Source organism: Psammomys obesus, unplaced genomic scaffold, assembly GCF_907164565.1.
Source record: "Psammomys obesus unplaced genomic scaffold, mPsaObe1.curated_primary_1811, whole genome shotgun sequence".
Taxonomy (NCBI): domain Eukaryota; kingdom Metazoa; phylum Chordata; class Mammalia; order Rodentia; family Muridae; genus Psammomys; species Psammomys obesus.
Genome location: NW_026596466.1, coordinates 3,924,776 through 3,949,476, shown reverse-complemented (window position 1 = coordinate 3,949,476; position 24,701 = coordinate 3,924,776). Strand labels below are relative to the sequence as shown.

The window sequence follows — 24,701 nt, the reverse complement described above, 5'->3', positions numbered from 1 at the left end:
ACGGGTGCCTCGGGGGGGTGAGGAGTAGGGTGAGGAGGGAGGGGTTTTCTAGGGGTGCCCAGTGTCCTCTCCGATGCTTAGAGGCTGTCAGCTGACCTCCTTGGGACAGGGCTTCCTGAGGGGCTCTGGGGACACAGAGCCTCAGACCCTGAGTCCTTGGTAGACCTACATCAGACACAACATTGCAGCCCCAGCCATCGGCACAGAGTGGTTACGCCAGGAGGTTTGTTGAAAGACTGAATGACCTAAGTCTGCGCTCCTGTGCCAGGCAGCTCAGGATCCCCTTCTTGAGGGGTGCAAACCTAGCCCACTTGTGGGACACCCCCTGTTTGTGCCAGGAGCCGAGGACATAGAGACCTCCCATCTCGCCCCCTCCGTGGGACCCTTTTCCCCCCACACATCAGTTCCTGTCAGAGCCAAGATGTGTCGCCATGGAAACCGCTTGGCAAACGCTGGCAGGCAGAGGCAGCCAGCAGCCGCTCGCACTACCCAGCTCCCGGCACCCGCTGAAGTGACTGGAGCACGCCTGGCAGTGTGTGGCGCGTGTGCGGTGAGTGAGGGCTCGGGTAGGCACAGGGGTGCGTGCGCGATGCATGTCAGGGGTGTTCCGGGTATGTGGGCTCTCGTGTGCACACACATGGGCGTGCATGCCAGAGGGAGCTGTGTCCGTGTGCATGTGCTCTGCGTGTGATGGCTGCGGGGCGGGCACAGGGACGGGAAACAGATGACCGGCGGGGCTGTGTGCCGGTGTCACTAGGTGCTGAGGGACCAGGCCATGGTGGCCTGTGGTTGCTGTCCCCACCCTCCACGTGCAGCTACTGCTGGCCAGACAGCCACTGCTCAGGTCATTGTGCATCTGCAGGAGTGTGTGACTGGAGGGCTTCTGGGAGGAGGCAGGTTCTGGGCCTGGAGCTGACGTACCGGCTGGGAGCCAGCCAGGTGGAAGAGAGAAGGGCGGTGCTCTAGGTGGAAGGTGCAGCTGGGCAGAGGGCTGGCGTCTTGGAGCAGTGAAGAGACTGGGAAACAGGAGAGAGCCAGCAGGCCTGAGCAAGGTTGGCCCTCACGGCGGGTTAAAAAGCCCATCTTCCTAGAATGCGGTGCCGGAAGAGCCGCCCACAGAGGTGGCATGTGGAATGGGAGAGCACGTGGCCCGGACAGACGAGCTGGTGAAGGTGCAGTGGAGTGGGCCGGGTGGCTAGGGAGCTTGAAGCTCCAGGGGTAAGGTGGGATTTCTCGAGAGACTAAGGGACGCTTGATGGTGTCACTGTGCAGGGCGCTGGGACTTGAAGGGAGTGAAATCAGGTGGAGCCGGCTGGGCAGTTGGGGAACCATCTGGAGGTCGACCAGATGTTCCGTGGTGATCACAGGTGTGTGGGTAGGGTAGAGGAGTGTCTGGGAGGTACACAGCGTAGACGGTGTGAAACAGGACAAGGAAAGCCTGGGTCCCCAGGGCCAGCTCTCCAGGGTCTAGGGGCCTTCTGGGTGCTGCTGAGTCTCCACTCTCGTAGCCTCCCCCAGCCTTTCTATCTGTGTGGGCCGTGAAGCTAATCTGGTGAACCTACCCTTCAGGTACCTAGGCCACCAGGAGGCCCAGGCGAGGGCATTGCGGGCTCTCAGGTAGTGCCTGTGGTCTCCTGAATGAGTTTTCCTGGGTGCCCTGAAGTGAACGCCAGAGCCTCATCCCGCCCCTCATCGATGTGTGCACCGCCAGGTGCTGGCTCTCGAGTCCCTCCATCCAGAGGACTCTGGCTTCACTCAGGCCCCACAGCAGGCTGCTGGCACTGGGCGCTACCTGGTGCAGCCTGCCTGCTGGGACAAAGCTACAGGGGTCTGCCGCTGACGCCAGGCTGGGCCTGGCACGGCCTTGGCTCTTTGCAAGGCTGTCTAGAGCAACCCACTGTTCTGGACATTTCCTCTCTCATTAGTACCCACTCCTACCACAGTCTGCACCTCCCAGGTTGGGGCTTCCCGCCTCCAGAGGGGTGAAAAGAGGCTCTCTCCATGTCAGGGCACAGCTAAGCTCTAGGACCCCTTCTCAGCCAGCACTCCCGACCCCACCCTGCCAGAGAGGGTGGGATAGGAGGACACCCCTCACTGTGCAGCCTGCTCTTTACCCTGAGATGAGCTGCCATTTCGTGTTGTTGGTGTCCCAATTCGGGGGCTGGGGAGACATTTTTAGGAAGTCCTAGGTCAAGGAGGACCTTGACAGGGACCGATGTTGCTGGGCCTGGGGTGGGCACAAGGACTATGCTGTGAATCCTTCTGTGTGCCTGGGATTTACTCTTTCTGTCTGGGAAGCCACAGGTGGGCTCTCTCCCAACCCTTGACCACACAAAATGGAAAAAGGGAGTCGGTTGTGGGGGGATAATAGAGAGAGCTGGATCTGGGCAGAGATAAGATAGAGAGAGGAGACATTAGACAGAGCCTAACCTTAATGCCTCAGGCCTCTCCTGCAGCCCAGCTTTGGGCTAGCCTCGGGAAGCCCCAGGAACCTGTCTCCATACTGTAGTTGGCAGCTCTCCACCCTGTGTACCCCGACATAAGGCCTTCACTGTTTGTTGAGGATAACTTTCCACTGAGGCCGGCCCCCACCCCCGGGCTTAGCCACGCTGGCCGCTGTCTGAGGGGAACAAGGGATCCCAGAACTGGGGAACCTGGTGTGAATACTAATTGCGCGGCTCACAGGGCGGCTTCACAGGCTGGTAGCAGACGGCTGGCCCCTGGCCAGGGCCGGCTGGGCCTGCCTCGGAGCCCTGTGCATTCCCTGCATCACTGAATCAAGGTGCTTCTAACGCCCGGGGGCTTCTGCTGCTCACAGGCCTGAGGAGGGTCTCCAGCTGCTGCAGGATGGGGTCGGGACTGGACACCCACAAAGGCGTGGTCCCTGGGACCCACTTCCAGCTGACCTGGCCGGGCTTTCTCTAAAGGCTTCCGGGAAAATGCCTGCCTCCATCAGAGAGAGGTGAGGGTGGGAGGTGGGGCAGAGCTCTGTTCAAGCTGGTGGCTAGGGAGGCACGGGGAAACTGAGGGAACCCCCTTGGTGTGGAAGAGTGTTAGACCCTCCTCTTCTACCCCATCTGAGTACACCTTAAGTCACTCAGTCTCTCTCTCTGAGATGGGGTCATCTGGAACCCAGGCTGGCCCCCAGTTCTTTAGGTAGCTGAGGATGATCTTGAACTCCTGACGCTCTTGCCTCCACCTTGTGAGGGTTTATGTGGCTGCTTTATGCAGTGCTGGGGATGGGACCCGGAGCTTCGTGCATGCTACTTCCCGGCTGAACCCCCTCGCCACCATCTCGGTGTCGCCTGCCTGGTCCTGTCCCTCAACAACCTCTGTCACTGTCAGATGGCCGCATTCAGGGCAGTGGTAGACCCTCGGGAGCCCTTGAGGCCGGCCCCCAGTCACCCTACCATGTGGGCTCACCCACACTCTGCTCCCTAACCCTGCATCTTCCGGAGCCCCAGCACATTCTGGCTTTTACTCACACCAGCTGCTCTTCAGGGCCTGACCCTCCCCTCCCCTTGGTTCTGGCTCGTCCCGCTGGCCCATCTGTGTGCACAGGCCTCAAATGCTGTCCTCGGCCCCCGCCCTCTACATCTCCTTTTCTCTGCTGGCATTGTATCCAGCGCACCTTGCCCCATGGCCCAGAACCCGGCACACACTGTGTCTGCTGAGCGAAGGGCTGCCCAACTCAGGACTATTGCCATGTCAAGAACATTGCCAGGCTCCTCTGGTCCTGCCAACGCTGTGTGAGGCAGTTTCCTCCTTGCCAAATTGAATGAGCGCCTGTCGCTGGTTGGCTCACAACAGCACATGTGTGTTGTCGCTTCTGGAGCCAGAAGTGAGGTTCACCGTGCTCCCTCTGCAGTGCTCCTCAACCTTCCCTGCCAGGTGGGAAGAAACAGCTTGGGCGTGTGGTTTGGTCATGGCAGACACGGGGCTCCGTCGCTCTCCTACCAGCATGCTCATTTCTCACTCCAGATGGTGTTCAAGCCTGGCCCACCTGGGGTCACTGTGATGGGCACAGATTCCCCCCACTTCGAACAGCGTTGCCTGGGCGTTAGCGGCCACGCAGACGCTGGGGAAGAGACTCTCTCTCTGTCTCTGTCTCTGAATCTGTCTCCGTCTCTCTCTCCTTGAGCTGGGGATTGCTGAGATAGGATCTCAGTAAGTAGCCTTGCCTCTTTTGGAATTCATGGAATAGACCATAAGGCCTTTACTGTTTGTTGAGGATAACCTTCCACTGAGACCGGCCCCCACCCCCAGTCTTCAATTGGCCTTGAACTCACATGGATCTGCCAGGCATGCAAGGCCAAGCCCTGCTGGGGTTTTTTGTTTGTTTGTTTGTTTGCTTTAATGTTTTAAATATTTATTCTTACTTATGTGTATGTGTGTTGGGTGAGGTTTGTGTATGTGCATGTGTGTGCAGTGCCCACAGAGGCCTGCAGAGGTCACTGGTTCCCCTGGAGTCAGCTCTCTCTTTCCATCTTTCTATGGGTTCTAAGGACCTGACTAACTTGGTTGCCTGGGTTTTGGTGGCAAGCACCTTTACTGTCTCACTAATCCCTCTAGTCTATTTTCTCCACTCACCTGGAACTCTGCCTGAGTTCCACCCAAAACACATCTCTTAATTAGCAGCCTCCCAGCCAGGTGGTGGTGGTGCACCTTTAATCCCAGCACTCAGGAGGCAGAGGCAGGTGGATCTGTGAGTTCAAGGTCAGCCTGGTCTACATAGTGAGTTCCAGGACAGCCAGGGCTACACAGAGAAACCCTGAATCAAAACAAACAAAGTATCAGTCTCCCTGCTCACCACCACTTTATAATCAGAGTTCCCAGCCCTGGCAACAAACAGGGAGCCTCTCAATGCTCTGTCCTAGTTTTGTTTCTGTTGCTGTGAAAAAAAAAAAAAGGCCTGATGAAAAAGCAGCATAGCCTGTGTGGAAGAGGGGGAGGGAGGCATGTCGGTGTTTCTTAGTTGACAGTTCCAGGTTACAGCTCGTCACAGAAGGAAAAGTCGAAGTAGGGAGTTAAAACTGCTGGTCACATCCTGTCAGGAGCAGATGGAATTGCTACACAGGTGCTTGCTTGCTTGTGCTTAACTTCTCTACTCTTCCAGGACTGCCCCTTAGGGAATGGTGCCACCCACACAGGGCTGGGTCTCTCGGCATCCATCAGTTCATAAGACCACCCCCCACAGGCCGACTTGGTGTAGACAGTCCCTCTCTGAGTCTCCTCCTGCGAGAGCCTAGGCCAAGATCAGCTGTGCCAAGCTGACAAAGCCTGACTCCAAGCCTGGCTCTGGGGTGGGGGTGGGGATCCCGGTCCTGCCTGTAGCCATGCTGAGGCCTAGGCCAGGCATGAGGCCTCAGATTTCAGTGACATGCTGGTGGGCCCTGGGAGCGGATCTAAGAGCCTCATGGCCTTTGGGCTCTGGGGTTCCCTAAGGACATCCCCAGGGACAACCTAGATGGCTGGTCTCAGAGCAGAGCCCATGACCAATGTGACCCCAAAATGGTCGTGACTGCCCCTTGTCCTCTAGTCTCTGGGGTAGCTTGGTTCTCAAGGAGCCCTCTCTCTCCCTGTGCTGGCAGCTTTGAAAGGTTTAAGTGACGAACCAGCTCCACGTGGCCATCAGTGAATGGTCTACACCAGCCTGAGGTAATTTATTTGGCAGTTGGGCCTTCTTTGCAGTTGGCCAGCATGTACTGCATGCCTGCTTTCGGCCAGGCCCTGGTTTTGGGTCCAGAACATGGACTTTAGAAGAAGAGGGACAGGACAAACCCCCGATGTGGTGTCTACCCGGGGTAACAGGTGCCACAGGAAGCTGAGGAAACCTCCTGAGATCCCTATCGGAGCCATGTGTTTTGGGGGAAGAATGTTCTAGAAGAGGAATAAGAAGAGCAGGAGAACCTTATAAGCTCAGGAGGCCCTTAGCTGGGCGGGCTTCCAGTCCATGGCTGCATCATTTTTCCTGCTTGCCCCTCAGTTTTTCCGTCAGCAAAATGGGAACAAACGACAAGCTTGTAAGAACGTTCTGGTTCAGAGTACTGCCTGGGGCTAGAGATGTGGCTCAGTTGGTAGAGTACTCGCCTAGCATTTCTCCAGGCCCCGGGTTCAATCCCCAGCACTGCACAAACGGGTGGGGTGTTCTTGTAAGGCCTGCCCTCAGGAGGTGGAGGGAGGAGTCTGAGCTCGCACTACCAACTCACAGTTTAGCCGTCCCTGGCTTCCAATCCGGGCCCTCAGGCAAGGGAGGCTAGCCTTCTTGCCTGGGATTTTTGTTGTTTGTTTGCTTTTGCTTGTGTGTTTGTCTAGTTGGTTTTGGCTTTGGTCGTGTCTGAGACAGTTTCTCACTCTAGCCCAGACTGTCCCGGAGCCCTCAATCCTCCTGCCTCAGTTGTGGGATTACAGGAATGCCCCTCCTCCCACTCCGGCCCTCCCCCGCTCGCTCCGCTTGACTTTTCCTCCGGTGTCCTCGGCTGGCCTGGGATGTGCCGGCTTCCTCTCCTCGGGCTGTGAGCTGAGGCGCTGAAGCGCACGTTGCCCGGAGTGTCCGTATCCCTCGTGCTCCGACACCAGAGGTCTGAGGGCCACTGGGAGGGTGTGGCACCGTCTCCCACCGCCCTCCCCTCGCACTTTCCGCGAGGTCCCGCTCCCGTCACTGCCTCGCGTGCTGACGTCACCCCAGGGCCGGTTTGGTCCCTGTGACCCGGACACCAAGCTTCTCTGGGGCAGCTCCGGAGAGCGCGGGGCTGCGAGGAGGTAGGGGGCGCGCGGAGAGCAACCCCTCGCACGGGGACCGGGAAGGGACCTGGCGGGGACCTGATGGCCGGGATGGGCGCGGGTGGCGCTGCGGAGTAGTTCTAGTCAGCGCAAGCCAGGGGGACGTCCGGGTGGTGGTGGCATGCCCCTGTGCCGGGGACCACAGGATGCATAGATGCGTAGGGTGGACTTGGAGAGAGGTTTGGGTGAGCCCGGTACCGGGATTTGATACGTGTCACGCGCTGCTGGTTGGATTCCTGACAGCCGTAGCTGGGTGGCCACGGGGCAGGGTGCCCACTCCCCGCCAGCGGCTGTTCCCCAGGCCCAGGCCATAGTCCTGTCATCTTCAGGTGGGGGCGAGCAGGCTTGGGGAAAGTGCCTGAAGAAGGGCATCTCCAAGCTAGGACCAGCTGACTGCTGTGGGATGTGGCCAGAGGCGAAGTCTCTGGCTGCCCAGGCTGCTCCTTAGCCTGGGCAGCCTGGGTGTCTGGGAGGGGTGTGAGAACCGCCAGGCGATGTCACCACAGCTCTGGGAAGGTGAGGTCACCTGTCAGTCCAAACAGCTGGTGCACGAGACTCCGAACTTGCCCGAAGTGTAGACGCTTCACTGCCCGGAAGGAAACTGGGTTGGAATTTGGGGTTCACAAGCCAGCGTGGGGTCTGCATGGCCCTGTTTTCCCTCCCCAAACCCTTTGCATCTTGCATTTCCTTCTCCCTGGGGCTGCTCAAGCCGCCTTGAAGATTTGGCCCCAAGCAAATGAACCAGCGGCGGTAGCTGCTGGGTGTTTTCTGTGTCTCTAGAATGACAAGGGACAGAGCGCGCTTCTTGTCCCAAGGCCGGGCTCTGCCGGCTGTTCTGATGAGTGCCTGTCATCCTATCACTTGGGAGGCTGAGGCAGGAGGACTCCGGCAAGTATGAGGCCAGCCAGAGCTCCATGCTAAGTCCCTGCCTCGTAATAAAAATAAAAATAAAGAGAGGTAAACATGGGTTCTGGAGTTTGGGGGGACCCGGTCCTGGTCACCTCAGTCGGGAGCTTCTACAGTGAGTGACAGAGCCTCTCTGGGAAGCTAGAGCTTGAGAAGGCTGTCCCAGGCTTTGAGCAAAGCAGAACCAAGGGAGGCAGCGCAGAGGAAGGGAACTCTGGTGGGGCAGCAGAGGAGAAGAGCCGTGTCTTTGGAGAGGGTGCTGCCCGGCCTTGGTCTAGCTCGGTGGCGCTCAGCTCCCTAATGCTGTGACCCTTTAATACAGTCCCTCATGTTGGGTGACGCCCACCACACAGCTATGTTCGCTGCTGCTCCATAGCTAGCATCGCTACTGTCACGGAGCTGAGCGCAGGATGTGTGGCCTGTGGCCCTGGGGGTTGCACCCCACAGGTTGAGACCCACTGGCCTCATGCCGGAAGTGCCTGGCTTGGACGCCAGGACCTCCTGCCTCTCCCTGTGACCCATCACCAATCAGAAGTGTTTGGGTGCCTTAGTTTCCCCCTATGAAACGGTAGTATCTCTAGCTCTGTGAGGTCTCGGGGCTTACGGATTGCAGGACAGCTGCTGTTGTGATGATTCGCAGGGGATGACGGTAGACCGACCATCCTGGAGGTTTTTGTCTGAGGATGCCGGGCATGGCTGAGGGGATGGGGGTTGGGGTGGGGTAGGGTGTCCTCTGAGAGCTCCAGAAGATGACTGTGGCCACAAGGGCTGCTTGAGAGGAAATGCTGTGTTGACATCCGGGCTACCAGACCTCAGGGAAGGACATGAGAAGGGACAGCGGGGCTTGCTTGGGTGCCCAACTCAGACCTTGTCAAATGAACCTCCAGTCCATGGTGGAAGGCGAGTCCTTTGATCCTCATCACGCACATCCCATCATGCTCTGCTGCCATTTGTTTTCCTACTTGTTTGTCTTGCTTTTTTTTAGGTTTTTATTTTAGTTTTAGTTTTTGTTTTTTTCTTAAATAGGGTTTCTCTGTGTAGCCCTGTGTGTCCTGGACTCACTTTGTAGACCAGGTTGGCTGGCCTTGAACTCACAGTCACCCACCTGCTTCCCTGAGTGCTGGGATTATACTGTATATAGCCTGTCCTGTGCTGGCCTTGAACTCTTGGCCGTCGTCCTGCCATTACTCGGCCACCCAGGTAATAAATGTCCAGGCAGGACATGCAGCCGCCAGTGTTGTCTGGAGCTGGTGTGTCCCATTCCTCTAAGCCCTGGGCTGGGCCTGTGTCTGTGTGCGCCACGGTGCTCCACATGGTGCTCCATGGGGCAGGTGGCAGGGTGTTTCTGCGGCCTGCCTCCCCCTGCCACTCTGCTCTGAGCGTGTGGGTGGGTACAGGGGCAGCACTGCTGGGCAGGATACAGGAGCGGGCCCTGAGCAGCCGAGACCGGGAGCGACGGGCGTGGCGGAGCCGGCGAACTTGTGGTAAAAGCAAGCCCTGGTCAGCTGGTGTGAGGGACATGTGTGCAGCCCCGCGATTAGGATGCGCTGGATCCGGGCCTGGGCTGCTCGGTGAGATCCATCTCACCGACAGCAAACATCCCATTTCCTGGGGCTTTGCCTGGCAGGGGTGTGTGGAAGCTTTGAAGAGCCCGACCCAGCAGGCATGGTGGTAAGGGCGGGACTGGGTGCTCACGGCGAAGACCCCACACCTCCATAAACGCAGAGGTAGCGGTCCACGTCTGTAACCGCAGCTCTGCTCTGAGGAGGTGGAGACAGCAGGATCCCTGGAGCTCACTGGACAGCCCGTCCAGCTGAACTAGTGAGTTCAGATTCAGTTAGACACCCTGATGCTGACCTCTGCTACACACACACACCCATCTCACTCACAAAGTGGTCCTGAGGGATTTTCTTTCTTTCTTCTTTCTTTCCTTTTTTCTTTTTCTTTCTTTTTGTTTGTTTGGTTTTCTGACACAGTGTTTCACTCTGCAGCCCCTGGCTATCCTAGAACTCATTCTATAGAACAGGCTGGCCTCAAACTCAGAGATCCGCCTGCCTCTGCCTCCCCGAGTGCTGGGATTAAAGTTTCGAGCTACTAGTGCCCAGCACCAAAGAAATTTTCAGAATGGCAGATGAGGGGGGCAAGATGTTGACCAGGGTGGATCAGGACATCTACGGTACCAGGGCCTCCCTTCTTTTCTCCTCTTGACACTGTGAAGCAGACCCTTCTGGGCTACTCCAGAGAAATGGCATACACATCATTTTCAGTTACAGAAATGGTAATTCTGGGTCCTAGGGTTGTGGCTCAGTGGTAGAGCCCCTGCCTAGAATCCCCCAGTGAGGGGCTGGGTGTGGCTCAGTGGTAGAGCCCCTGCCTAGAATTCCCCAGTGAGGGGCTGGGTGTGGCTCAGGGATAAGGTTTACTCAGCCTGCATCAGGCCATGGGTTCCAAACCTACTACAGAAAGAAAGAAAAGAAAAGAAAGGAAGAAAGAAAGAAAGAAAGAAAGAAAGAAAGAAAGAAAGAAAGAAAGAAAGAATTAAAAGATGAAGTAGCTACAACCTCAAAGCATAACTGAGGCCACTGTGAGACAGCAAGGCTCTAGGGTGCTGTGTTTGTGTGCAAGTCTAGGGCAGAACAAGGAGTCTAAGTAGGTGGTGTGATTGGCATCTGGAAACAAAAATAGGTTGGTGAGATGTGCGAGGAGTCAGGTGCTTAACAGCCGGCAGGGCCTCCATGGCTGCGCACTTCGGGAGCCATGCCGGGCCCGGAAAGGCAAGCAGCACCTTGCTCTCTCGTGCTCTGCCATCTGCGTCCCTGCCTGAGTTGACTACTCTGCACTGAGACGCAACATGAAGCCCAAAGGATCCCGTTGCTGGAGCCAAGCATGACCTGACAGAAGCACCCACAGTCTTCACTCCCGGGCTGGGGGGAGGACTCTGCCTGGCAAGCCCTCTGCCAGTCCACCTGGCTGCTTGCTCCCTGTACAATTCCCTGTGGCCGCCACTCAAGCTGGCTCCTGCTGGTTAGGGCTGTATCTCAGAGCCGTGTTCGTACTCTCGAAATCACGGTCTGAGAGACCCTGGGCTGCCTTCTTCCCCAGAGGACAGCCCCTGGGTGGTTTGGGAGGAGGGTCTGGGTGGCTCTCTGAGGGGATAGGGTGCGTCTCTGTGATTGCAGGAGGCCGGAGGAGCAGCCTCTGGCTTTTCTAAAGCAGCACTCTGAGCCTTGAAGGGTGGAAGCCCCCACGTGTCCCATGCTTCTGAGCGATCCAAGCAGAGTTGGTGTTCCATGGAGACATACCTCTGTGAGGAGAGGAGGCACCTCCTCCCTCAGTTCCGGGATGGGAGGTGGCCCAGTGGGTAGAGCACTTACCGCCAGGCATGGGGATCCCCAGCACCCATGTGGAAGGCTGAGGTGGCCAGCCAGCCTGGTTAAACTTTTAAGCTCCAGGTTCAGTGAGGGAGTCCTTTTCCAAAAGTAAGGTGGAGAGTGCAAGACTTGATGCCCACAGGCAGCAGCGTGCGTGCACGCGCACAACCGTGATGTTCTCCGCAGTAAGGTCACTGTAAGGTCCTTCCTGGTGGGGTCCCGGTAACGTGGTTGCAGTGCGTTCACTGTGAGGTCGACCCCGGCAGTCTCCGGCTTGACTGGAGGGATGCTACCTTCTAGCGTAGGTGGGTCCACCCTGACTCCCGTTTACAGGAAAACTGCCTCTTGTCTGAGAGACAGCCGTGTGTGCTGAGAACAGTGAGCATGGAGCCTTGTGTGTCCTCCGCAGAGTGTCAACAGGCTGAGACGTCCCAGAACAAGAACTGAGCCACGCCGTCTCTCAGTCCGGTCTCCATCTTCTGGGAGCCCCGAGCGCTTACTCTAGCAGCCTGAGGGGACGTTCCAGAAGAAACCGTGGCTGTCCCCTGGGAGACTCATGGCCCGGAAAGGGAACCCAAAGGAGTGGCCAGAGGCCAAACACACACCATGCTTCAGTGCAGACCACCGCAGGAGTTCAGCTTCGGGCCCCGGGCCCTGAAGGATGCTCTGATCTCCTGCGACCTGGCCCTGAAGCAGCTCTACACCTCAGCCTTCTCCCCGTCGGAGAGGCTCTTCCTGGCTGAGGCCTACAACCCCCACCGGACCCTTTTCAGCACACTGCTCATCCACTCAGCCTTTGACTGGCTCCTGAGCCGTCCAGAGGCCCCTGAAGATTTTGAGACCTTCCATGCTTCCCTGCAGCTCCGGAAGCAAAGCCTGGCCCGGAAACACATTTACCTGCAGCCCATAGGTATGAGAGCTGGGCTGGAGCCATCAGGTCCTGGGGGTGTGGCTCAGTGGTAGAGCCCCTGCCTAGAATCCCCAAGTGAGGGGCTGGGGTGTGGCTCAGTGGTAGAGCCCCTGCCTAGAATTCCCCAGTGAGGGGCTGGGGTGTGGCTCAGTGGTAGAGCACCTGCCTAACCCCCCAGTAAGAAACAGATCGAGGCAGAACTGGCTTGAAGATGGCCTGGAGTCAGCTAGGTACTCCTACGGGCAGAGTGGCTTGCCTCTTTAGGATTCCCCCACTTTATCTGTTCCGACTATCTAGGTGTGTGTTCATAGTCCTGACCATCACTTCAGCATAACACGCACTGCTCTAGACCCTGTGCTGTCTCTGTGGGTGCTGACGAGAGGGGATGCTCATTTCACAGGCTGGGGCGCTGAGGTTGGAGAGGATGTGGGCTTTTCCGGTGGTAGAGCTGGATTCTGGACAAGGTGGGATTTGAAGGCCAGGGCATCTGGGGCAGGAAATGGCCACTGGAGGGAGGGGCACAGGCTTTGGATGGAGGCAGGACTGAGTGGTCGCAGGGCCCCCGCAGCGGTTAGAAGTGCAGGCTCACTGCTGCCAGCTGGAGCCCCCTTCCCTAGCCAGGCAGCCGTTCTCCTAGCCTGGGGCCTGTTAGCATGTACCTGTGCCAGCTGCCTTCCTGCCATCCCCGCCCCGGCAGGAAACTGGCCTTTTTCACCGCAGGGGCCGGGATGGGCGGGGCAGACGGTCACAGCAGGCTGATGGGCTCCTGTGCCTTCAGATCTGAGTGAGGGGTTGGCAGGATGGCCCCTGCTGGACCACCTTCGGAGCTGTGCGGAGGCTTTCTTCCTGGGCCTTCGGGTCAAGTGCCTGCCCTCGGTGGCTGCTGCCTCCATACACTGCTCCTCAAGACCCAGTCGGGACGCTGACAGGCTCCAGCTTCATACAGGTGAGTGAGGCAGGGTGTGGGGGCAGCCTGGGGCACCACTGTGCAGCCAGAGAGCTTTCTGGAAGGAAAGGTTGGGAGGAGGAGTGTTTTTTTTTTTTTTTTTTTTGTGTGTGTGTGTGTGTGTGTGTGTGTGTGTGTGTGTGTAAGCCATAGGACAGCCTCCGGTATCAGTCCTCAGGAGCTGTCCTCCTTTTTTTGTGTGTTTTGTTTGTTTTTTGGAGGTGGTGGTTTGAGACAGGGTTTCTCTATGTAGCCTTGGCTGTCCTGGACTCCCTCTGTAGACCAGGCTGGCCTTGAACTCACAGAGATCCGCCTGCCTCTGCCTCCCAGGGTGCTGGAATTACAGGTTTGCACCACCATGCCCAGCTTCCTCCTTGTTTTGTTAGACGGGGTCTCTCACTGGTTCGGACTTTGCCAAGTAGGCTAGGCTGACTGGCCAGTGAGCCCCAGGGATCCCCCGTCTCTGCCTCCCTGGTGCTGGGATTAAAATCACCAGCTACCCCTGCTGACTTACTTATACAATTCCGGCTTTGAAGGATTGTTTGCTTCTTCTATGCGCACAAGTGTTTGCCTGGTGGGTGTGCTCCGAAGGCGTGCCTGGTGCCTGTTGAGCTCAGAAGAGGGCCTTGGGTTCCCGGGAACTGGAGTTACAGACTGGTGTGAGCGGCCATGTGAGTGCTGGGAGCGGAACCTGGGTCCGGTGCTCTTAAATGCTGAGCCGTTTCTCTATCCCCTCCCCTAGCTTTAAAAACAGTGATTATTTTTGTTTATGTGCATAGGTGTGTGCGTGGGTGAGTTTGTGTGGTTTCACATGCATGCAGGTGCAGGACTCCAGAGGCCATTGCATCCTCCGGGATTGGAATTACAGGAAGTTGGGAGGCTCTGTGAGGGTGCTGGGATTGAGCCACATTTTCTGCCCCTCCCCCTTTTGTCAATTTTAAAGGCAGGAGCTCAGGTAGGCCAGGCTGGCTCTCACCTGTGATCCTCCTGCCTCAGCTTCCTTCTTGAGTGCTGGGATTAACAGGGCACACCACTGAGATTTACTAGCTCTAGTCTAGTGCTTTGTTGAAAAGCATTTCCAGAAGGAAAAAAAAAAGCATTTCTAGGAGAATCTTTGTCCTGGGATAGTTTTCCTTCGGAGGGATTTTCTCTTCCCCTTGCATGGCCATGCATGATGAAGGCATGACTTTTTTCTGGGCTGTTCTGTGACCCCTGGGGACAGTCTGCCTCCTGTGCTGGGTGTGGAACCCTATGGCAGAGTAGGGAATCATCTGTAGTGTTTCTTCTGCCCTAGGGGCAGCCCAGCTTCATTGCTCTGTGGGCTGTTCTCCTCGCCCTGCTTTCTCATGGCGGGCATCTGATCTGGTTCATGTAAAGCTCATTGAGGTCAGGTAATGCAGAGTAGGACTCTTAACCTACTTACCGAGGAGGCTAAGGCAGGAGGAGTTAAAGTTTTAGGTTTGCCTGGGCTACAAAGTGAATCTGAGACCAGCTTGGGCTACATACAAAGACCCTGTTTTTAAAACTATAAAGAGGGCTGGGGAATGTTTCAGTGGTAGAGCCCCTGCCTAGAATAACCCAGTGAGGGGCCGGGGTGTGGCTCAGTGGTAGAGCCCCTGCCTAGAATCCCCCAGTGAGGGGCTGGGGTGTGGTTCAGTGGTAGAGCCCCTGCCTAGAATCCCCCAGTGAAGGGCTGGGGTGTGGTTCAGTGGTAGAGCCCCTGCCTAGAATCCCCCAGTGAGGGGCTGGAGTGTGGTTCAGTGGTAGAGCCCCTGCCTAGAATCCCCCAGTGAGGGGCTGGAGTGTGGTTCAGTGGTAGAGCCCCTGCCTAGAATCCCCCAGTGAGGGGCTGGAGTGTGGTTCAGTGGTAGAGCCCCTGCCTAGAATCCCCCAGTGAGGGGCCGGGGTGTGGCTCAGTGGTAGAGCCCCTGCCTATAATCCAGTGAGGGGCTGGGGTGTGGTTCAGTGGTAGAGCCCCTGCCTATAATCCAGTGAGGGGCTGGGGTGTGGTTCAGTGGTAGAGCCCCTGCCTAGAATCCCCCAGTGAGGGGCCGGGGTGTGGCTCAGTGGTAGAGCTCCTGCCTAGAATTCCCCAGCGCAGCTGCTTTCCCCGCTTGTGTTCCCCTCCATCTTGTTCTTTCGGAGGTTCCTGCAGCGCCATCGACTTCTCTGGCCCCGTCCACAGCAGAGAAATCCTCAGGCAGCTCTCTTCTCTCTGGTGTCCTTCCCTCCCCCCTTCGCAGTCACTGCCCTGGCTTTCCTGGGTCTCCCCGTTCTCCCTCCGGCTGCCCTCAGTGGTTCAGACTCCCTGCTCTGACCTTGACTGTCTGAACGATGCAGACAGAGGTCCTCCTCACCTGCACTCACAGCCGCAGGGGCCCTCTTGCAGTTTGAGGTAACGTGTTCTCTGGGGCTAGAGACCTGGATGTGGGCGTTTGGTGGGTAGCTGTTCAGCTGCCTGTTCCCTCGTGGGCTCTTGTTGCTGTATGTGCGTGAGTGTGTGTGTGTGTGGGGGGGCAGGGGTCGAGACCTCAGTCACTGACAGCCTTGTTTTTGAGACAGGTCCCTCACTGCTATGGGACTCCCTAGTTGGGCCAGGTAGGCCAGCGAGTAAGCCCAGGGATCTGCCTGCCTCTGCCTTCCTAGTGCTGGGATTCCAAGCCCCTGGGGCTGGCTCTCTTACATGAGCCCCAGGGACCAGACTCGTGTTTGCTTAGCAAGCCTTTCACTCCTGGAGCCACCTCCTTGGCCCCTGACCACCCCTTCAGCCTCCGCAAGTGGAAGGTGACGGCCTTGCTGTGTCTGGATCCGCTCTCGTCACCTAGGAAATGACTGGCCCTGGTGCTCCACGACCCGGCTCTCAGGCCAGGCCATGGTCCTTGGGTCGTCTTGTAGCTGCTCTGGGTTCTGGGTCCCACCACAGATGTGGCTTATCTGCCAGCGTTGAGAGGGGCTGGTCCCAGAGCAGGAGCCAGAACTGCAGGCTTGTCTGCCCACCCTGACCTCCAGCCTTCTTCCCACAGATGGCATCTTGTCCTTCTTGAAGAACAACAAGCCGGGGGACGCACTGTGTGTGCTGGGCCTCACGCTGGCTGACCTGTACCCTCATGATGCCTGGACTTTCACCTTTGGCAGGTTCCTTCCGGGGCATGGTGAGCTGTGGTCCTAGCAACTGCCGCCAGAGGGCACTGGTGTGGCTCCAGCCCGCCAGTGCAGGGCGCTTGCTCTCTCCCAGGGGTGAGGTGTGTGCTCCAGCCTGAAACTGTGTTCTCACCGGGCATGGGCCAGGGGCTGGTCCCGGAGTCCACTGCACACGCCAGAGCCAAGGGGCCGCTTCCTCCTCCGGTTGCCCTGGGCTGCAGGGAAGAGCGGGGTGGTTTCACCTTGGGTTCCCGAGCCACTGCCGTCCCTTGGACCACTTCTGGCCTCTCCCCCAGAAGTGGGTGTGTGTAGCTTCGCTCGCTTCTCTGGGGAGCTCCTGCAGGCCGCGCCCGGTGTTCCTGACCCAGCTGTGCTGGAGGCAGCAGCAGATGGCGCGGAGACACTGCCGCACGAGGGAGGCCGGCCTCTGTGCTTCAGCGCCCTGGGTATGGTTCAGTGCTGTAAGGTGAGCATGGGGGCAGGTAGGGTGAGAAGTGAGTCCCCTGGGAAGTCAGCCCGAGCAGGAGCGCAGCCCCTCAGAGTAACCCGAGACCCCGCGGTTCAAGGCCGCAAAGGCGCGACTCTCCCTGCAGGGTTCTGGGATCTGGCTCCGGGGCTGGCTGGCCTCCTCATGCTGTGAGGCTTCTTGGAGCCAGTAGGGAGGCCGCGGTGAGGGGTTAGACTTTCGGGGTTGCCTGGCGGGCTCGGGGATCCCTGGGTGGGAGTTACCGGGTCCTGAGACTGTGAGGCAAGGCGGCGGTGCCATTTCCCCTCAGGTCGCCTGCCATGAGCTCTGCCACCTCCTGGGCCTGGGGAGCTGTCGCTGGCTCCGCTGCCTCCTGCAGGGGGCGCTTAGCCTGGATGAGGCGCTCCGGCGGCCGCTGGACCTCTGTCCCATCTGCCTGCGGAAACTGCAGCACCTCCTGGGCTTCAGGCTCCTGGAGAGGTACAAGGTGAGTGAGTGTGTGGGGCACAGGACAGCCTCAGGGGCAGTGGGCGGGGCCAGGTTGCTGGACCTGGGCGTGTGTGTGCACCGTCCCTGCGGGGGTGGGGGTGGGTGGCGGGGAGGCAGATGGAACACCCGGGCTGGTGGCGGTGACCTCGGGCTGCGGTGGGTGGAGGAGGGCAAGGGCAGATGCTCCCCCCTCCCCCCAAGCGCTGTACTTACAGAGCACTGGGAAGGCCCCCATCTCTGCGCTCTCTTCCTCTTCTTTGCTCCGCGGTGGACGATGGGGGTCCTGTACCCAGAGGCGGTAGGACACAGTGGGGAGTGCAGCAGGTTGGGGCCCCGCCAGCCGTGGAGCCTCTGTTGGCTGAGCTGTCGAGGGGATGCCGCCCTCTGCTGTCAGCATTCAGTATTGCTGCAAGCCCCCCCCCCCCCCACCCCCCTATCCCTGTGGGAAAGCTTGTTTGCAAACTAGGCCGCTTGGCTTGGCTCAGGGTTCCAAGATCAAAGGCGAATGCTGCTTGGTTTCTTTTTTTTTTTTGTTGTTGTTGTTGTTGTTTCTCTTGAAATCCACCTTTGGTTGAAATCAAGGTGAAGTTTTCAGTGCTGTGTAAAAATTAGCTGTATTCAGTGTCCAGGCTCAACTTGCTCGGTGTGGGAAGCCTCCCTTCCTCCATGTTTTTGTTGGTTTGTTTGTTTTTTTTGGAGACAGGGTTTCTCTGTGGAGCCCTGGCTGTCCTGGAACTTGCTCTGTAGACCAGGCTGGCCTCGAACTCACAAAGAACCACCTGCCTCAGCCTCGGAAGGGCTGGGAAGAAGGTTCAGTGAGTGTGCGAACCTGAGTTTGAATCCCTGGCACTGTGTAGAACGTTGGGTGTGGAGGCGGGTGTTACCAAGTCGAGTGCTGTGGGGGCAGGGACAGCAGGGTCCCTGAAGCTCACTGGCCGCCAGCCAGTCCAACCATGGTGAGTTCTCGGCTCATAGCGACACTGTCCTAAAAACCAAGGTGCAAAGTGAGGATGCTCGGCGTTGGCCTCTGCCCTCCACATGCAAAGTGTGCACACCCCTGCATACACTTTCGAGTGCTTGTACACACACACACACACAGACTCTCGAACCCATGCAGGCATGCATGCGCACATCACCCACATGCGTGCACGCAAACACACAAAGTTCGTATTAACTATAAACTTCATGGAATTTAACTCCAAGCAGAGGCGAGGTTAACAGCCGCCTTTCTCAGTGCCTGTGAAAAGGTGTGCTTCTGGGAGCTGGGAGGTCCGGCTTGGCTGTGGCCTGGACTCCAGTCCTCAGATAGGCCCAACTCTGGGGCCCTCGTGGCTCCAGCCTCATGCTGGCCCCTGCGTGGTCCCAGCAGCTCCCTGGCTAACCTCGGCAACCCCAGTCCGTGTTCCTTCCCACAGAGACTGCACACTTGGACCCGGGTGACGGCGGAGGTGTGGTCTGGTCAGGAGGCCGGGGAGCCGTCTGTGTCCGAGGACACCCTGCTCTTCAGTGCTGACTCAGGCGTGGGCTGCGAGAGTGACACGGAGCCTGCCACCAGCCCGTCGGAGGCTGTCACCCCTGACGCGTGGAGTCGCGCCTTCCCCGAGGGGGCCGAGCCGGAGCCCGAGGATGGCCTGGGCTCTCTGGTGGCCTCAGAAGTGTTGCTGGGCCTCGGAGGTCCTGTGGATGCCATCGAGGAGTACGGACGGTGGCTGGACGCGTGCATCCAGGCCCTGGAGAGGGAGGAGGCTGAGGAGGAGCTGGCCCGCGTGGACGCTGCCGTGGACGCCCTGGGCCGGTGGGAGATGTTCACGGGGCAGCTCCCGGTGGCCAGGCAGCACGTGCCCTGTGGCAAGGACAGCGTGGGGCTGCGCAGGGTGCTCGGGGAGAAGTTCTTCTCCCTCAGGCGGAGGCTGAGCTCTCGCAGACTTGCCAAGGCCAGTTCTTCCCACTGCCGCTGGGGGGCGGAGAATTGATGCATCAAGCTGGGCCAACCAGTGCAGAGAAGTTAGCTCCTGGCATTTTTTTTTTTTCCCTGAGGATGCCAGCCTCTATGGGTGCCCAGTGACTGAGGGTACTCTGGTGTCCACAGGGTTAAAACAAAGGTCCCCAGAAGCTGAGTGAGCCTTGGGTGCTTGCCCACAGGGTTCCCATGCTGTGTGCCCTGCAGGCACAGCTGAGAAGCAGAAGGAGGTAGCCACAGGCTTGCTTCTTTCCTGCAGGAGGGGGCTCTGCTCTGTCTAGTTACCAACAGCAGGAGCTCTGGACCACCCTGCAGCAGGGGTTTTGTGGCATGTGTGTACGTTTGTGTCTGTGTGTGTATCTGTGCACATGAATGCAGCTGCCCACAGAGGCCAGAAGAGGGCGTTGGAACCTTTGGATGCCATTACAGGAAGTTGTGAGCCATCCGAAGTGGGTGCTGGCAATTGAACTCGGGTCCTCTCCAAGTGCAGGACATGCCTTTGATATCTGAGCCATCTCTCCAGCACCGTTTCATTCCGACTTTGTGTCACCTGCACGGGGTTCTGTTCTGTGGCTAGACTTTCTGCTCATCAGGGCTGGCACAGGTCTTTGAGAAGCTCCTGAAGAAATCTGTGCCCTGTGAGGTCGGCCATTTCTTCTGACAGAAGTGGGGTGATGGGGTTGGCTGCGGAAGGCAGAGGCCACTTCTCCAACCCCAAGGCTTGCCTGTCCTGTCATTTCCAGTTAGGCCAGCATGGTGGTGGGCTTCAGTTCTTCCATCTTTGATGACATTTTTTCCCCGTCTCCATCTATAAAACTCCTGACAGAGGGTGGTAAAATTATTCATCCATTGCTAACCCCCTTTGTTTCCCTGTCATGTATTGTTGAAGCTCTGACACTCGCGCACTCGGGCACACACACACACACACACACACACACACACACACGCACACACACACAGAGATTGTTTTCCTGAAGTGACCCTCATTGTTCTCAAATGTTCCAGCTGGATAACAATGCCAGTCTCACAGTCCTGAGGAGAAAGGCGGGCGGGCTCTTGGCTCCCTCCATTGTTGGACAGAGGCAAGCAGTCAGGAGCATGAGCACCATGGGGGTGGCTGTGCTAGTTCTCTTTTTATGGCTGTGACAAAACACCAGAGCAACTCAACCTGAAAACAGGAAGGTTTGTTTCGGCTCATGGCGTCCAAGGTCTCATCCGTCGCGGTGGTCTGGCTCCATGGCTTTTAGGCTGCAGTGAGGTAGAGGATCACAGGCAGTGTGTGTGGAGCAGGGGTCCTCGCTCACCCCACAGAGGCCATGAAGCAAAGTGGAAGGCGCCAGCGGACATCCCCACTGATTCCTTCCGGCCTGGCTCTGCCTCCGAGTTCCTATCACTACCACCGTCCCTGCTTGGTTTGTTGTTTTTTTGTCTTTGTCTTTTTTCCTTTTTGAGATAACATCTCTCACGCAGCCCAGGTTGGTCTCTAAGTCACTGTGTAGCCAAGGGTGCCCTTGAGTTTCCCGTCCTCCTGCCTCCTTAGCTTCATGCTGCTGAGGGTCACGTGTCCCCGTGATGCCAGGACACCCAGCGTGTACTTCTTTACCCTTTCTGGCTTTCCTGGGAGAAGAGCAGAGCCCGAACCATGGCCATGGGTGCCTCTTCAGCCACCCTGATGCCCGCTCTCTTACCCAGAGCCCAGGCTCCCATCAGAGGGGAAGGAGGGCCAGCAACTGATGGGGACGAAGAGCGAGTTTCACCTCTCGGCCAGCGCATGTGTCTTGTAAACACTGTCCCCTGGGACACAGACCTCTGTGGGATGCTAAGACCCTCCAAAGTGCTTAAACAGTTTAGCTGGGGTGAAGCTAAAGTCCAAGCTCCACACCCCTGGGGTTGAAGGGGATGCTTGAACATCCAGGGATGTGGCCACATACAGAAGGTCTGTGAGCAGTGCCAAGGTGAGCTACCCTGTGCCGCCCACGGCCAGACACAGCCAGGTTTTTGGGGGACAGGCAGCTCTGCCTAAGCCTGCCTGGAAGGACAGGAAAGATCTGGAAAGGGAACACATTTGTGTGTGTGTGTGTGTGTGTGTGTGTACACCTGTGTGACCGCATGTGCAGACCTGAGACCCACCTTAGCTGTTTGCTTTTTGTGGTTTAATTAATTAATTAATTTAAGACCAGGTCTCTCTACATAGCCCTGGCTCTCCTGGAACTCACTATGTAGGCCAGGCTGGTCTCAGATCCACAGACAGCCTCTGCCTGGCCAGTGCTGAAATTAAAGGCGTGTGACACCACGCCTGGCCTAGCTTGCTATTTTATTAATTCTTTGAGACTGTCCATCTTGATTTTTGGCAGGATCTCTCACTAGCAATGCAGGCTAGACTGGCTGGCCAGTGAGCCTTTAGGGAGCTGCCTGTTTATCACTTCTCCAAAGCTGGGATTACAAGCAGGTGCCACCATGCCCCCCCCCCCCACTCCTCCCACTGCCAAGACAGGGTTTCTCTCTGTAGCTATCCTGGAATGCCTTCTGTAGAGCAGGCTGGCTTTGAACTCACAGAGACGTGCCAGCCTCTGTCTCCTTGCTGGGATTAAAGGCGTGCGCCACCTCTGCCCTGGCAAGATTTATTTCGTGGTTATGTATTTTCCTACATGCACAGATACTATGCTATACATGCTACATGCATCTCTGGTGCCATGGATCCCCTGGACCTGGGCTTACGACAGTTGTGAGCTGCCATGTAGGTGCTGGGAATTGAACCCAGGCCCTCTTGTCAATACAGCCAGTGCTCTTAACTGCTGAGCCATCTCTCCAGCCCCTACCCCAGCTTTTTCTAGGGATCAGATTCGGGTCGCAGGCACCTTTACTGTCTGAGATGGTATCACTCTATCCCCTGGCTGAACTGGAACTTGCCATCTTGCTCAGCCTCCATGAGCAGGGCCTACAGGTCTCCATCCCCACGCCCTGCTATGCCCAAGCCTCTAACTGCAGGGGACCGAGTTACATCTGCTAGCTTGTTTCTCTTATGAGAGAGATCTTGGTGTGTGTGTGAGATGCGGGTGAATGGAGGGACATGGGTGCCATGGCACGTGTATGGGCTTTACAAGTCAGTTCACCCTGTGGGTTCTGGGCATTGAACTCCGGTCGTCAGGCTTGGGTGGCAATCACTCGCATCCGTTTGGCCATCTTGCCAGCCCAGCCTCACTTGGGCAAGATGAGCGAGATTCAGGCTGTTTGCCCCACCCCAGCACGGCCCGCCCCGCCTTTGCTTCCAACTCTTGAGGATAAGGGGATGTTCAGATGGCTGGGACCTGCACCCTGCCTCCTGGGCAGCCCCTACTCAGCTCTGCTGAAGCTTCTGGAAGCTTCCACACAGCTGCCGCTCCATAAGGCAGGAAGCTGGAGGTACACGTGGGTGAAAACACTTAAGTAGAACAAAACCAGGCCAAGGAGATGGCTCAGTGGGTGAAAGTGCTTTCTGTGTGAGCCTGAAAACCTGAGTTGGATCTCCAAATCCACATGTTGTGTGGGAAAAATAACCTATTCCACAGCTGCCCTCTGACCTCCACACACACAATGATACAGTAATACTAATGAAACCAAGACCCCTGGGGGGACTCAATCCCTGCAGCCTAGAGCAGGGAGCGTGTACCCTGCCTGGTGAAAGGGTTCCTACCCCAGGGAACACGGTAGCTGGGTGGGGCCGAACCCACAGTGACCCCCAGATGCTTCTTGGAAATTGCCTTTTAAAACAAGCCTCTTGACTTAAAACTTGTTTTCATTTGCCTCTTACCCAAGGAGCTGAGCTCAAAAATAAACCTGAGTTATTTTGGGCAACAGCCATTGATGAGAGGTGATGCTGGAGAACGCTGAGCGAGGGAAGGGCTGCCAGCCCCGTCCACTGCTGCTTTGCCATTCTTGTAGGACATTTCGAAAGCTGGGTTCTTGGGCCTGGGATGTAGCTCAGGCCCAAGCTACATGGGATGTAGCAGAGGGCTTGCCTAGCATTCAGGAGGCCCTGGGTTCCATTTTCAGTGATGGGTTTTTATAAACTAGGCCTGATGCTACCCAGCTATAAGCCCAGCCCTCAGAAGATGGAAGCAAGAGGACCAGCAGAAGTTGAAGGTCGTCCTTAGCTAGACAGCAATGGACAATGAGAGGCCACTGTGGGATTCATGAGACCCTGCCTCCTCATGCATGAGGATCTGAGTTCAAATCCCTGAGAACCCACATAAGAAGCCATGCATGGGCACTGACACCTGTAAGCCCAGCGCTGTGGAGGGGGATGGGAGACAGGAGGCTCGCTGGGGTTTGCTGGGTGCCAGCCCAGCTCCAGGGTCAGTGAGCTACCAATAGCGTGCCCACAGGCCAACTGTATCCGGACAACCCCTGGAGACTGTTGCCAAGAGTCTCGGGATTCGGGGGGTCAACACTAAAACTAACCGCCACACCAAGGACGGAGTGAAAGGAGAAAGCCAGCTCCTGAGACGTCAGTCCTGTGGAACAGCTCTGTCAGGAGTGGGAATGGCTGGGACCGCATCCATTAAAGAAATACGGCAAACTCATTGCTAGTGAAAGGGTGCCAATCAGCGCCAGGGCTAGAAAAGGAAGCCCCTAACCACCACGCTTCCCTGAGTTGCTCATGGCACTGCCTGGCAGAGGCAGGAGACAGTTTATTTTTCCCCAGTAATCCAGCTGGTGTGGCAAATGTCTAATCTCACCAGCTCATGCGGCACTTTGGTGGTTCTCGGCGTTTCTGTGATGTGAGCGATTCCTTTGTCACTTAGTGTGTTGGGGTGACATGCCCATGTGCCTGGGCGCAGGCCAGAGGACAGACTTAGCGTCTTGCTCTTTCTCTGCCTGCCTATTCCTTTGTGGCAGGGTGTTTCACAGGAGCTACACTGGGGCCTGGCAAGCGCTGGTAACTCTCCTGTCTCTGTCCTCACAGTGCTAGGGTCCCAGGAGCATGACTGTAACCCTAGCACTGTGGGTTACATGCCTGGCATTTGATGTGGGTGCTGGGGATTTGAACTCGGGTCTTTATCAGCTGAGCCATTCCCCTGGCCCCTTCATGTGTGCTTTTTGTTGAGGTATGGTCTCAGGGCCCCCAGGCTGGCCTTCAACTCCTGCTCCTTCAGCCTCTACTTCCTGAGGTGTAAGACACCTTACATAGATAACGGCGTGTTTTAATATACATACCACGTCACGTCATGTGTTTTGGGGACTTGCATTTAAAAAAGGGCATATATGATGGCTCTCTGACTTGCCAGGCTCAGGTGCATGGAATTAAAATTTGCAATTAACAGAGCAAAACTTTAAGGCTGTACCTTTGATAGTAACCTATGTTTTACATTAAGCAAAGAAAAACCAAGGACTCATTTTGACCAATATCGAGAGATGTGATGCTCAAATCTTCACGCCAGACCTACCCATTAGTGCCAACAAGGTGTGACGTGCAGAGCAGCTGCCCTGGGCTACTGCCCAGCGAGACCCCAACAAACCAAGGTAGATCCAGACCCAGGCCGGCCAGTCACAAGCCATCAGCCTGGCTCGTTCTTATTTGTGTGTGGAAGCCATCCTTGGGGCTGTTCCCCAGGCACCGTCCACCATGTTTACTGAGACAAGGTGTCTTCCTGGGGCCTGTCCCTGTCTCTGCTTCCTCAGGGCTGGGGTTACAAGTACATGCACCACGCCAGCTTTTCATGTGGTGCTGGTGTCAAGTGCAGGTCCTC

The 24,701-nt window shown here is 57.2% G+C and overlaps 1 protein-coding gene across 6 annotated transcripts; it reads left to right on the top strand.

Moving 5' to 3' along the window:
* Positions 1-482: 482 nt before the first annotated feature.
* Amz1 (archaelysin family metallopeptidase 1) lies at positions 483-22,808 on the top strand. Of its 6 annotated transcripts, none has more exons than XM_055598492.1 (7): positions 483-550; positions 11,470-11,970; positions 12,749-12,916; positions 15,940-16,068; positions 16,354-16,523; positions 16,834-17,010; positions 18,428-22,808. In XM_055598492.1, the coding sequence occupies exons 2-7, from the start codon at positions 11,667-11,669 to the stop codon at positions 18,983-18,985; spliced, it is 1,506 nt and encodes a 501-aa protein (XP_055454467.1). In that variant the 5' UTR covers positions 483-550; positions 11,470-11,666; the 3' UTR covers positions 18,986-22,808. The 6 variants fall into 6 exon arrangements, with proteins under 6 accessions (XP_055454467.1, XP_055454470.1, XP_055454466.1 ...); XM_055598495.1 differs by lacking the exon at positions 483-550 and adding an exon at positions 1,136-1,172; XM_055598491.1 differs by lacking the exon at positions 483-550 and adding an exon at positions 2,769-2,962.
* Positions 22,809-24,701: the final 1,893 nt, after the last annotated feature.

Coding starts and splice junctions, on each gene's coding strand:
- Amz1 (XM_055598492.1), top strand. CDS start 11,667: ATGCTTCAGTGCAGACCACCGCAGGAGTTCAGCTTCGGGCCCCGGGCC. Junction 16,069..16,353: donor CAGGTTCCTTCCGGGGCATG/GTGAGCTGTGGT, acceptor CCTCTCCCCCAG/AAGTGGGTGTGTGTAGCTTC. Junction 16,524..16,833: donor GTATGGTTCAGTGCTGTAAG/GTGAGCATGGGG, acceptor ATTTCCCCTCAG/GTCGCCTGCCATGAGCTCTG.